The following is a 12,572-nucleotide window of genomic DNA, read 5'->3' on the forward strand; positions in this document are numbered from 1 at the left end:
TGCTTCCACCTCTCTCCTTCCTCCTCCCTCCTTTTCCCCCCACCTCCCTCTCCCGCCCTCTATCCTGGGCACTCCGTCTCTCCCATCATGCCCCGCTGTCTCACACACAGATCCCCTTCTCCCGGGTGATGTCACTCCCACTCAGCTGAGGGTGGGGGGTTCTACGGGGAGTCACAACCCTGCTGAGCTCAGAGCCGGAGCCCCCCGCGGCCCCTGGTGCAGAGGGTGGCTCGGACCATATGGGAACCCTGGTGAACAACGGGCGGCAGTCGGAACCCAGCCGACACCCGAGGAGCGGGCACCCAAGGGAGACTGAGGAGCACCAGGACTGGGGATGTGACCATAAGAGACCTCTCGCCACCCTGACACCTCGCTCAGCAAAGAGATAACCCGTGCACTGAGAGACGCCCATTATTGAAACACCTCATGAAGCACTGGAGCAGCTCTGCCACTTGCATTACACTGAGGCAAACCCACCACCAAGGGGAGAGTAGCATCACCAAAACGGCTCTCGTCAACCCAGAGAAACCCCCCGCCCCCCTCACCACTGAAACACTTCCCTCGCCGAGAGACACCCCTGAACTCCAAGACACTCCAGGTGCTGAGAGACACTCCATCACGAGACACACACATCACTGACACAGAGATGTACTTTTCCCCTGAGAGACATCTCCCAGTGTGAGGGGCATATAACCCAGAGGTGCCTCCATCACCAATAGACACCCTCAACTCTTAACACTTAGGGACATGCTTACTGGCTGGCACCTCCATCACAGAGCCACCCCTACATCGTAAGGTACCCGAGTTGCGAGTGATGCCTCACCAGTGAGACGTACACATTAGTCTGAGAGGCCTCATCCACCCTGGGACACTATTACTGATCCACGCTCCAGGACTTGGAGACATCCCCTTTACAGAGACACATCCAGCTTTGAGACCCGACTGCGGCCCCAACTACTTCACGGGATGTCTCTTACCCTGAGAGACCACGGCACTCCTCCGATCACCCTTGACAGACACCCCCAACTTTGGAACGTCCTTGACTCCGAAACACTCCCAACACCGAGAGACATGTTCCTTTCAGAGATACCCTCCTGTAGAGAATTGTATGTACTGGTTTGTGGCCGTCGCGCGTTGTCCGTGTTGACTTCTAACTCGGGCATCGCGTGACGGCCAGAGACCGTTGAAGTGCTTCAACCAGGCAGCGTGCCTGCGGGCAGCCTCGTTTAATAAAAGGCTTGCCAAACTCACAAAGTGTTCCCGAGTCATTTCACCTCCTTTCTCAGAAACCTTTATCTATGTAACACTCTTGAGTCTTGCAAGGCAAAGACAACCCTGAGCCCAGTGACAACTCGCTGAACCATGAGAAATACCTGCCGCCCCACCGAGAAGCGCTACTTCACCAACAAGAGACCCCTCCCGTAGGATTAAGGGGCACCTTCCTCGTCATAACCTGACTCCTCCACCACTGAGACATCCTTCAACCAGTTGTGAACACTGAACAAAACATCACCACTGAGATAGCCCGGTTCCCACCACGAACACCATCATCACCACAGAGAAACACCATTCAAGACACCCCTAAAAAGTCACACCCATCACCATAAGGAGACATACATTGTCACTTAGGATACCATCCTCATCACTGAGATGTGTCCCTCAGCACTACTGTGGTACCACCAGCGAGAGACAGCTCCCTGACCACCCAGACGCCAGCAATGAGAAGCACATCCCTCACCACTGGTACACCATCAGTGAAAGACATCTCCCTCACCAATGAGAGGTCATCAGTTAGGTACACTTCCCCTACCACCGAGACACCACCAGTGAGGGGCCCATCCCTCACCACTAATATACCATCAGCGAGGTGCATCTCCCTCACCACTGAGAAACCATCGGTGAGGTGCATCTCCCTCACTACTGAGGCACCATCAATGAGGGGCATCTCCCTCACCACTAGAACACCATCAGTGAAAGACCTCTCCCTCACCAGTGAGAGGTCATCAGTAAGATACACCTCCCTTACCATTGAGGCACCATCAGTGAGGTGCATCTCCCTCACCACTGAGGCACCATCAGTGAGGTGCATCTCCCTCACCACTGAGGCACCATCAGTGATGTGCATCTCCATCACCAATGAGGCAGCATCAGCGAGGGGCATCTCCCTCTCCACTGAGGCACCATCATTGATTGACACTGCCCTCACCACTGACATTATTAGTGAAAAGACATCTCCTTCACCAGTGAGGCATCAGCGAGAGGTGCACCCCGCAGACACAGTTTTTGAGAGAAATCCTCATCACCACTGAGACACCATCAGTGAGAAGCACATCCTTCACCACTGACACATCAGCAAGAGACCCCATCACTGAGACACAATCCGTGGGAGGCACCACCCTTATAACTGAGAGACCGTCACTGAGAATCATCATCCCTCACCAGTGAGACACCATCAGTGAGGGGTACATCTCTCACCACTGAGACACCATCAGCAAGGGGCACATCCCTCACCACTGAGACACCAGCAGTGAGAGGCATCTCCCTCACCACTGAGAGGTCATCAGTAAGAGACACCACCCCATCACTGAGACAACATCCGTGAGAAGCACACTCCTCACCACACAGACACCATCTTTGAGTGAAACACCACTGACCATCAGTGAGACACACTCCACAGACACGTTCCTGACCAACGAGACCATCAGTGATAGATACCTCCCTCAGCATTTAGGCTACCCCAGTCACTAAGAAATCCTTCAGCTCCAAGACATAACTCCACTATGACAGACCCCCCTCACCACTTCATGACCCCTCTCCATTGAGAGACCCCCATCACTAACATACCATTCATAGACCCCCTACATCATCACATTTTATACATATTCATCACTTGCCACTGAGTCACACCTCTGTCACCATTGGGAAGCTAGGAGTAACTGTGCACAAGAGGACAACACAGCATGTAGCCAAGCACACATGATGGCGAGCCAATGGTGGCGGCAGCGGTTGCTTAACAGCAATGCACGCAAAACACTAACGAATCCAGTTTCTTTCGGGAAGTCATTTAGCCCATAGCAGAGGATAGTGTTTGTGGCAGGATCATCATTTAAAGTCTAGGATATTACTCCAGTTCTTGACCCTTATGTCTTGCAGAGCAAGGAGGCAAGTAGGGAGAAGACGCACATTGGTTGTCTTTGGGTGGTTTGATTTTGGAGAATTGAGGAGTGCCTAGACGTAAAGTTCTTCTTGGTGAGAGTGAAAGGAGCTTGTGTAATAGTGTTAAGTATTTAAAGTTTCCAGATTTGCTTATTGAGTCAGGGGAACGTCCATTACGTTTTGTGGAATCAAGGGTTTATATGTAGCAAAGCACATTTGGAGGGACCTCGTCTAATGTATTTAGAAACATGAGCGGGTTATCGTTCTGTTTATCCTAGAAAATGGCTTAGGAAATGTACTGGTTCAATAAGGCGCAAAGAACTGACGCCCCCATTCACTAATTCAAAGGTAATGATTGCTGGTACCCAACTCCAGTTGGCTGTGAGTGTCCTTAAGCTACTGCTTCTTTCGGTAGTGTGCTTAAACATCCAACTGTGAGCCCACCCCAAGTCAAGAAGGAAGATCTTCCTGGAATCATACTTGAGTCATCAGGTGACTCCATCCTAGAGTCATCCATGGCTAGTTCAGGGAGATCATCCGAAACCAACCTTAAGTATGTGTATAGGCTGAAATATTCAAATGAGATGACTCGAGTTATCAGAGAAACTACTCCAAGAGGAGTTCTGATTACTTCCAGTGATGATCTTGTATTACTCCAGGATGACCCCCCATGACAACTTCAGGATGGTGCGGATTACTCCAGGATGACTTCAGGGATGGGTCGGGATTACGCTAGGATGACCCCATGACAACTTCAGGATAGGTGGGGGATTACTCCAGGATGACCCTCTGACAACTTTAGGATGGGTTTGAAATTGTGAACAATTATTGCAGACAACTTCAGGAGGATGTTGCTTTTAAATGATTTAGGAAAAGGCTTTTGATTCCTTGTGTGTAAAATGGGTGGTATTACTATAGGGTTAGACTTTTGGATAGTGTACTGGAAAAAAAAGGAATTTGCAGCCGTTACTTGCCATCTTTGCCAGAGCACTCAAATGTCATTAACTAAGGTTTGCTGATTTAGTATACAAAACTACAAATCCACCCCACGTCACGAACCAACCTCTAAACTCCCTCATTTCATATCTCACCTCTAGCTAACATGGCATCACACCCAATAAACACCCACAATTACAAATCAATGCACTAAAATAAACACTTTCAGTGATCTAAACAGAAGGTCTACCTGCATGACAAGACTGTCGATCACTTCACCCAATATCACTAGGAGCAGCTAGCAATTAGTTCAACCATTCACCAGACCCAAGAAAACATTAGCTGACCCCCAACAGAAATCCAATAGCACAAAAACATGTACCATTTACAAGTTGGCACCAACCTACAAATTCACCAGATCAACTATAATAGTTCTACACACAAGGTCACTTGCATCTTCAGTTTCACAGAGCAGCAGGTGAGCTACAATTACATTGTAGATTAGTAGCAGTGGCAGACGTAGCAACCAAACTCAGTTGTGGGGATGTTCCAATTCCATTATTTTTTTAAAAAACGTAATCTGAAAGATTGCACAGGTGTGTGGTAACGTGTAGGTGTCACTTCATGGTCCAAACAGGCATGACCTTCATACTGTAACAAGAACACACTGGGCCTCATTACGACCCTGGCGGTAAGTACCCGACATTACCGCCATGGCGTAATGAACGTTTACGCCGTGGACCGATGGCGGAAAGAGCGCCACATTCCGACCAATCGCGCACGAGCATTACGCCATGGCGGTAATGTAAATAACGCCATGGCGGAAAGGGCCCCTACCGGCATCGTAGGCCGCGCAAGGTGCACTACCGCCAACCATCTCAGCGGCCACCGTAATTAGCGGCCACCGTAATCAGCGGTGGCCGCAATTAGCGGTCACCATAAAAAGCGGAACCGGAAATAGCGTCATCGTGGCAGACCGGGAAACAGCACGGCGGCCATCTTTAAAAACACAATCCATTGCCATCCTTCCCAACAACACCAGATCCAACCCTGACACCTGTCCCAACCCATCACCCACCCTCTTAACCACCCAAAAATGCCCAAAGTTGTCAAGAAGGCATGCGACCGCCAGCGCCAGGACACATTCGCCCGGGAGGAACTGAGCATGCTCGCGGAGACCCTACAAGACAATGCAGCCGTTGTTTTCTCGCCGCAAATGACCAGGCCGGCGATAGCCAAAAAGAAGGCCATACCCCGCACCCCACAGCAGTGCAGGAAGCGGTAGGATGACCTTAGGCTACATGTAAGAAGCATCATCTCTGCCAACCGCAACCTTGCCCTGGCTACCGGTGGAGGTTCTGAATCCCCACTGAAACTCCAACCGTGGGAGGAAATATGTGCCAGCACGACTGGCATGGAAGGCATTGAAGGCGTCGGAGGGATGGAAAGAGGAGTACCGACATCAGGCGATGAAGGTAGGTGCCTCAAATCAAGACATGCCATAGTCACTGAAGTCCATTCATGTGTAGCACAATGTTGCCCTAGAGTGTAAATGCAACACATTAGCTGGACACTGCCCACAGCCACATGCGAGCTCCACCCTGTATACATGTAGCATGCACACCCTAACTGCCGGCACCCACATACCTCCATCCTCATTCCACACAAAAAGGAGACAACCTGCATGCCCCTGCCTCAAATGTGCCTCATCTAATGACCAAAATCATGTCAATCATGGTCATTCCAATGTCTGCAGGCCCATCAATAACGCTCTCCCTCCTTTGCTCCACCACAGGCTCAGAATCACACCCCGAGGACGAGCACACCCCTGCGACAAAAAGAGCCAAGAAGGCCAAGACAACCATACACGCACCCTCAACCTCAGCTGCAGTGAGCCAGACCCCACAGCAAGCACAATCCACTGCCAGCAAACAGGACGGCCCACCGGCAAGCACCCCAGTAGGCAGCAGGCCAGCAGCAGCAGCACCACCTGTTCCAACATTGCCTGCCACAGAAGGCACCGGTTCTGCGGCCAGCAGCAGCATTGGAGAGTCAGCTGCCATTGCAGCATGCTCAGACTTCGACATTGAGGAGCACGACGTCAGACACCCCACTGACCTTCCACATTCCCCCTGTTCGTCCCATGCCAGCCCCCATGAGGATCCCACACAGGGGCACACAGAGGAAGAGGAGTGGCCATCTACCCCATGCCCAGTTCTAAGTCCACAGGAGGGGAGCAGCCCCTCCATCACACCACCAGCAATGGGCATGGCCCAGCAGGGGCAACAGTCCCTTGAGGACATCATTCAACGGCAGGAACAGCTGTCCACGCTACTCACCGAGCATGCTGCGGAATGCGTGGGGGCTAGGGCAGCCATCGAACAGGCTACGGAGACCATAAGGGCCGAAATTGCCCAGAACACTGACACCCTGAGGGATGCAATGCAGACCATGTCAAGGGACATTTGTGGCGAACTTGCCGGGGTGCGCCGTGTGCTCTCTGAGCTCTCCCACACCCTACAGGACATGCATGCGCGGGAGCAGACAGGGACATCCTCCGCTGCCAGTTCTGCCCAGAGCACCCCCGTCCGACGTTCAGGACGGAACCTGCGCTCCACAGGCAGGGGTGCCCCGGGGGCTGGGAGAGGGGGCTTGTAATAGCCTGTGCCCACTGTTACAGGCATCTGTAGACACTCACAGGGGGTGTGTTGGGGTGTGCAGGGCGGAGGGGGTGTGTTGGGGTGTGCAGGGCGGAGGGGGGGTTTCATGACAAATTATGATTAAAATACACTTTTTCCTTTTTCCGAAATGAAATGTGTGGACATTTTCATTGCTTATGTGTTCTTTATTGGTGTACAGTCCACAGTGTGCATGTCCCAGAGACACACAGTGCCCCAAGTGCCGTCTCCATGTGATACACACCATCCGTGTGTGCTAGAAGCATTGGTCGATGATATTTTGACGCATTTCACGCCCCTCCTGTGCATCGCCTCCTCCATGAGGTGCGGCCCCATCTGCACCCTCCTCATCCTCGTCAGGTGGTTGCAGTTCTGCGTCAGGGGGCAGGGGCACATTTCGTCTGACGCACATATTGTGTAGCATGACACATGCCATGACCATCTTTGCCACCTTCTCATGGCGGTACAGGAGTGCCCCACCAGACCTGCTGAGGCATCGGAACCGTGCCTTCAATAGGCCGAATGTCTGCTCAATGACCACACGGGTACGTGTATGTGAACGGTTGAAGTCCTCCTCGTGCTGGTTCTGCAGGTTCCGGACTGGTTTAAGGAGCCACCTCTTCAGGGGATAGCCTGCATCACCTGTATGTAGGCGAGAATGTATGTGTCAGTCATGACGTCTGATCAAGAACATGATGTGCCACCATGGCTTGCATCCAACTGTTACTTTGGACAACTTCTAAATGCACTAATTGATTCACACAATGCAACCAGTATATGCTCATGGCTCTCATGGCCTGTTTTGCATGCCATCACCCAATGTATGCAGAGGGGTGGAGTGCATTGTGAGTGCCCATCCACTGTGTCCGTTCATGCCGTTTGTTTTGTTGGCCTGGCACGTGTCCTGTGATGTCAATGCGCATATCATTGCAACATTGCTGTGGGCCTCATCATTACCCCAGTGAGCAATGCTGATGTTGATAGGGACATTTTGGGGGCCCTGGGGTCTGTGTAATGGTGTGTTGATGTTTCTGTCCGTCATGTGCCTCCTTCGTGGGCAGTTATGGGGGACAGGCCTTTCGGTTGATGGTGTTTGGTGACGTGCATGTAGGTGCATTTTTTTGTTGACAATGTGGTCTGAATTGGTAGAATGCACTTCCAGATGGTTGTGTCATGGTTGGGACACAACCTCATTCACATGGTAGGGCTGCATACATTTGGTATTGGCTTCACTGGTGTTGGGTGTAGTTTGGGTTGCTTTAGGGTATCATCTGTCTCCGTTCTCTCTGCTACTCACAGCCAGGTGGAGTATGCATAATTCCCCCCCCTTTCAGCCAGGTGGAGTATGCATCACCCCCCCCCCCTTCAGCCAGGTGGAGTATGCATCATTTACCCCCCCCCTTTCAGCCAGGTGGAGTATGCATCGTTCCCCACCCCTTTCAGCCAGGTGGAGTATGCATCATTCCCCCACCCCCTTTCAGCCAGGTGGAGTATGCATCATTCCCCCCCCCTTTCAGCCAGGTGGAGTATGCATCATTTCCCCCCCCCCTTTCAGCCAGGTGGAGTATGCATCACCCCCCCCCCCCTTTCAGCCAGGTGGAGTATGCATCATTCCCCCCCCCCTTTCAGCCAGGTGGAGTATGCATCATTTCCCCCTCCCCTTTCAGCCCGGTGGAGTATGCATTGGTACGTCGTTCACCTACCCACTTCACATTTCCATGGTCATGACATTAGACTCACCGAGTAGCCAGGATCTTGGGCCTGCATGTCGCTCCATGTAGCGTGGTATTGTGGAGTTCCTCAGGACCATTGAATCATGGCTTGATCCGGGGAATCGGGCACAACAATGTGTGATCTTGTTGGAGTCACAGACCATTTGCACGTTGATTGAGTGGAATTGTTTCCGGTTGCGGTACGGTACCTCCATGGCATGTGGAACCACCAATTACACATGGGTGCAGTTGATGGCACCAATGCAACCAGGTATGCCGACTAGTGCATGGAAACCCACTTTGGTGTTTGCAATCTCCTGGGCAGTCCGTGGTAATGAGATGTGGTCGTCTGTGTCATCCTTGAGGAGGGCATCGAGCACTTGGATGAGTGTACGTGAGAATAATGGTTGTGAAATGCCATGCAAGTGCCCCACTGTGTGCTGGTAGGTGCCTGTGGCCAGGAAGTGGAGTACAGACACTACCTTCAGTAGGGGTGGGATGGCGGTTGGACTTTCTATCATGCTGACGATGTCGTTGTGTGTCATGTCTACGATGGCGTTGATGGTGTCCCCGTCCAAACGGTACAGGGTGTGGATCTGCTCAGCAGTGAGGTTGAATGGACTGGCTCCGATGCGTGGGATTGGGGGCTGCCTGCGTGGTGGCACTGGCTGTGCTAGTGGGGCTTGCTGGCCCTGCCTTGCCCTCCTTCTCCTCCTGCGTCTCTTCTGTGCTGCCTCCTGTTGTTGTTGTTGTAGTAGCACTTGCATTGCTATCAGGTCCTCCAGCCCCAACATTGCAAGTCGTATTGGTATCATTGTGGAGTGTGACTGGGTGTGGGAAGGGGTGGGGTGTGCTCTTTTTGTACTTCCTGAGTCTGTATTGCCTCCACCTGTGCTGTTTCTGTGCACCTGTGGCAGCTGGATTCACTTTACATGGCCATTTACGGTTGGTTCGCGATGGCGTACTTAGCGCCATGGCGGTAAGGTACTTAACGGGCTGGGTGATGGTGATAGGTGCATGTCTGCTTGGGTCGGTATTCGCGTACCTTTCCGCCATGGCGCTAAGTACGGTGTGGGAGGTCGCGTGCGCGCGTCCTTGGCGCAGATAGCGGCAGCGTTGACTACGATGCCGCTAATGGCATCGTAGTTAACGGTCAAGGGTCATAATCGGACCTAGCGGAAAACGATGGCGGTAATCATTTACCGCCATCGTTTTTTGCTTACCGCCAGGGTCGTAATGAGGCCCACTGTTAAGAAGACGTGGTGATAGAGTTGAGCTTGTCAAATTAGATCTGTCCGACAAAACATTTGTAGCAGACAATTGATGGGTTACTTTACTTTATAGTCCAATATTTTGCAGTTGTTGCACAGCTACATCTCTGGGAACTGCAACATTACACAGACATCTGCCGATTTAATTCTCTGTCTATCAATTGTCCAGGTTAAGTAATAGGCAGGTTCTGAGGAAGGAATGAAGAACACTAGCCATCCCTGCCAAAAAGGTTTTCCAGCTTTTGTGAACAGCCATTAATACATTTTGGAATAGTCAGTTTTCACCCATCAGCTTTTACAATATAATTCTCTTGTTTTTTTCACTGCATCTTCTTTTTCCAGATTCCACCAGTAGCTGCTTTTTCTCCTCTACCTTTATTTTTAATGCCTCCCGACATCTGAACTCACCGCATTGTTTAGTTTCGGGCGCACGCATGCGCTGCAGTACGCGGAGGCCGGCGGCTTGCGTGTCAAGCCTCGTTTCCACTCCCGGCAGGGACGGCTGCGCATGGGCGGGCCAGCCTGCGTCTTAGGCCTCGGCTTCATGCCGAGGGCCGTAAATAGCGGTCGAGTCTGGGAACGAATCGCGTCTTAACGCGGTTCGTCCCTGACTCGCCGTAGTTGCGCTCGTTTCCTATTTTCCTGCTACCTTCCGGATTCCTGCTCCTTCCTGCTTGTTTCCTTGGTTCTTGCCTGAATTGGGGGTTTCCTGTTGCCTCCCAGTCTTGGTTTCTCCAGTTCATCTTGGTTTTCCGCTGTGGGCCCCTTTTGGGGTTTTCTCGCCTGGGCTGCTTGCCCTGGGGTTCAGCTCTGCCAGAAGCTCTCCTTGGTTGGTTCCCACGGACCTTTGCCTTGCCTCACCATTTGGGTTCACCTCTCCAGTTCTCTTTGGATCTCATCATTTGCCAGCTGTCTTCAACTTCTCCTGACTCGTGAACCTCATTTTCGTCAGGCTCTGCCTTTGGCCATTGGGCTGTTTGTGCCAATACTCTGCAAGCGCATCCTCCCAACTATAGAACTCTGAGATTCTTGGGACTATTTGTCTGCTGCACCTCCATCCTTGTCAGAGCAGCCACATTTCTATGTCACGGACCCACAGGGAGAAGTGTTTGATACTACTGGGGGTGTCTCCCTACACCCCAGTCCTACCAGGGCTGGGTTGGAGTTGCTTCTTGCGTCATTCCATCAGCTGGCGACACTTGACTACCAGCCTGGCCTCTCCAGCTCGGACGCCTCCCAGGAATCCAGCTTCTACAGGTGCTACCTGATCCCGGGACACACACCTCAACAGGCGCTTTCCCTCCCTCCCCATGCAGCTACCCACAACTCAGTGTAGCTGCACACATAACAATGTGTATGGGTACATACCGTTGAGAGTGTGCCGTGACCACTATAATTTATAAATAGTGGCGAGCTGCATCACCAATTCCACAAGGTCTATGCATAAAGACCTTGAATGAATGGGACAGAAAACGGATTGGTATTTGCAAATCGTGCTCTACCTTGGGCATCATAGATTAGTTCCCCAACCTGTGGACTACATTTTCAGGATTGCATCTAAGGTGTAAAAAAAAAATCAAAAAAGATAGTTTAGGAATTTTGATTTGGGGAACCAATCCAGGATGTCCAAGAACCACTAAAGACTTTGAGCACAATGCGCCTGCCATTGACTGGTCTCTCGGGACTCAAACCTTTAATCATTAAGTACTATCAAAAAATTGTTTCAAGATATTTTCACAATCAACTTCCAAACCTGGTCACCATACCAAGTGTTCAATTTCAAGGCCTCAATTGAAGACGGCTAAGGTCGAAACATGTGTCGGCTGACTTTATGGGAATAAATTCACCTACAGATGAATGGAGGTAGAGTGCGATTCTCCAATAGCAATCCATTCTCTGTCCTAGCTGCACACAATGTTGTAGTGCATCTCCTTTGGGGAGGAGATCTCTCTAGTGAAGGGAGCATACATTATGATGTCATGGAATGTTGGTCTGTGTTTTGCTTGTTTGGTTCTAAGTTGGGCAGTTGGAGGAGAGAACTGAAGGGAAGGGAGCCCATGAGATGTGGGGTCTTCTTTTCTTATTTATTAACCTAAATAAACCTAATTATATGACTTACCTGCTTCCGCTTCATCATCATAACAATGGCGACGAGGATGGGATGAATGGCTATGGAAAGCAGGTGAAGAGAAGACCCCAGCTGAGATACACTGCTTTGGCGAGCCCCGTGTTGAGAGAGGCGTTTTATGAACTGGATCACGTTCCTGCTGCCAGCCGCGCTTTCCAAATCATACTGCCTGTGCCGGCACGGCGTGAAAAAGCCAGCTCATCTTCCCTCCCGTGAGCGGCCCCTGAAGTGGAATGCTGCCCACACGACGATTGCTGAGAGAAGTGTCCTCATCGTTTGTCCAGGGTACCGGCCGACGCGGAGAGCTGAGGAAACCAGCTGATCACGCGAATGTTTCAGCCCGACAGGGGCTGTCATTGAGAAGAAGCTGCCGGCGTCAAAGGAAAACTTCTGGGAGGGCCGCTCCGCTCTCCCGTGGCGTTGAGCGGCCATTTTGCGGAGGTCTTCGCGTTGGCCGCTCCGCTCCCCTGTAGCGTTGAGTGGCCACCGCGCGCAGGCCTGCGCGTATGCACCTCCCCAACACACCTCTCCGATGTAAAGTAAGTGCCAGAACCTGTTCATTAGCTCCGGCGCAGCGTTCGTTGTGTTGCCCGAGATAGACGGCTGAGGAAAGGCGTGGGGAGCGGTCCTTGAACGAAAGTACCGTATTCCTCCTAAAGGAGGGACATGTGAGCAGAAGACTACCGTGAAC

General features: G+C 51.6%; 1 protein-coding gene across 1 annotated transcript; it reads left to right on the forward strand.

Annotated features, from left to right (window-relative positions):
• Window positions 1-99: 99 nt before the first annotated feature.
• On the forward strand, window positions 100-6,768 carry LOC138503835 (streptococcal hemagglutinin-like). Its single transcript, XM_069623886.1, has 2 exons — window positions 100-5,567; window positions 5,888-6,768. Exons 1-2 carry the CDS (start codon window positions 5,507-5,509, stop codon window positions 6,748-6,750), a joined length of 924 nt encoding a protein of 307 aa, XP_069479987.1. The 5' UTR covers window positions 100-5,506; the 3' UTR covers window positions 6,751-6,768.
• Window positions 6,769-12,572: the final 5,804 nt, after the last annotated feature.

The sequence above is a fragment of the Ambystoma mexicanum genome, chromosome 11, assembly GCF_040938575.1.
Source record: "Ambystoma mexicanum isolate Mex_15411 chromosome 11, UKY_AmexF1_1, whole genome shotgun sequence".
NCBI classification, from domain to species: Eukaryota; Metazoa; Chordata; class Amphibia; order Caudata; family Ambystomatidae; genus Ambystoma; species Ambystoma mexicanum.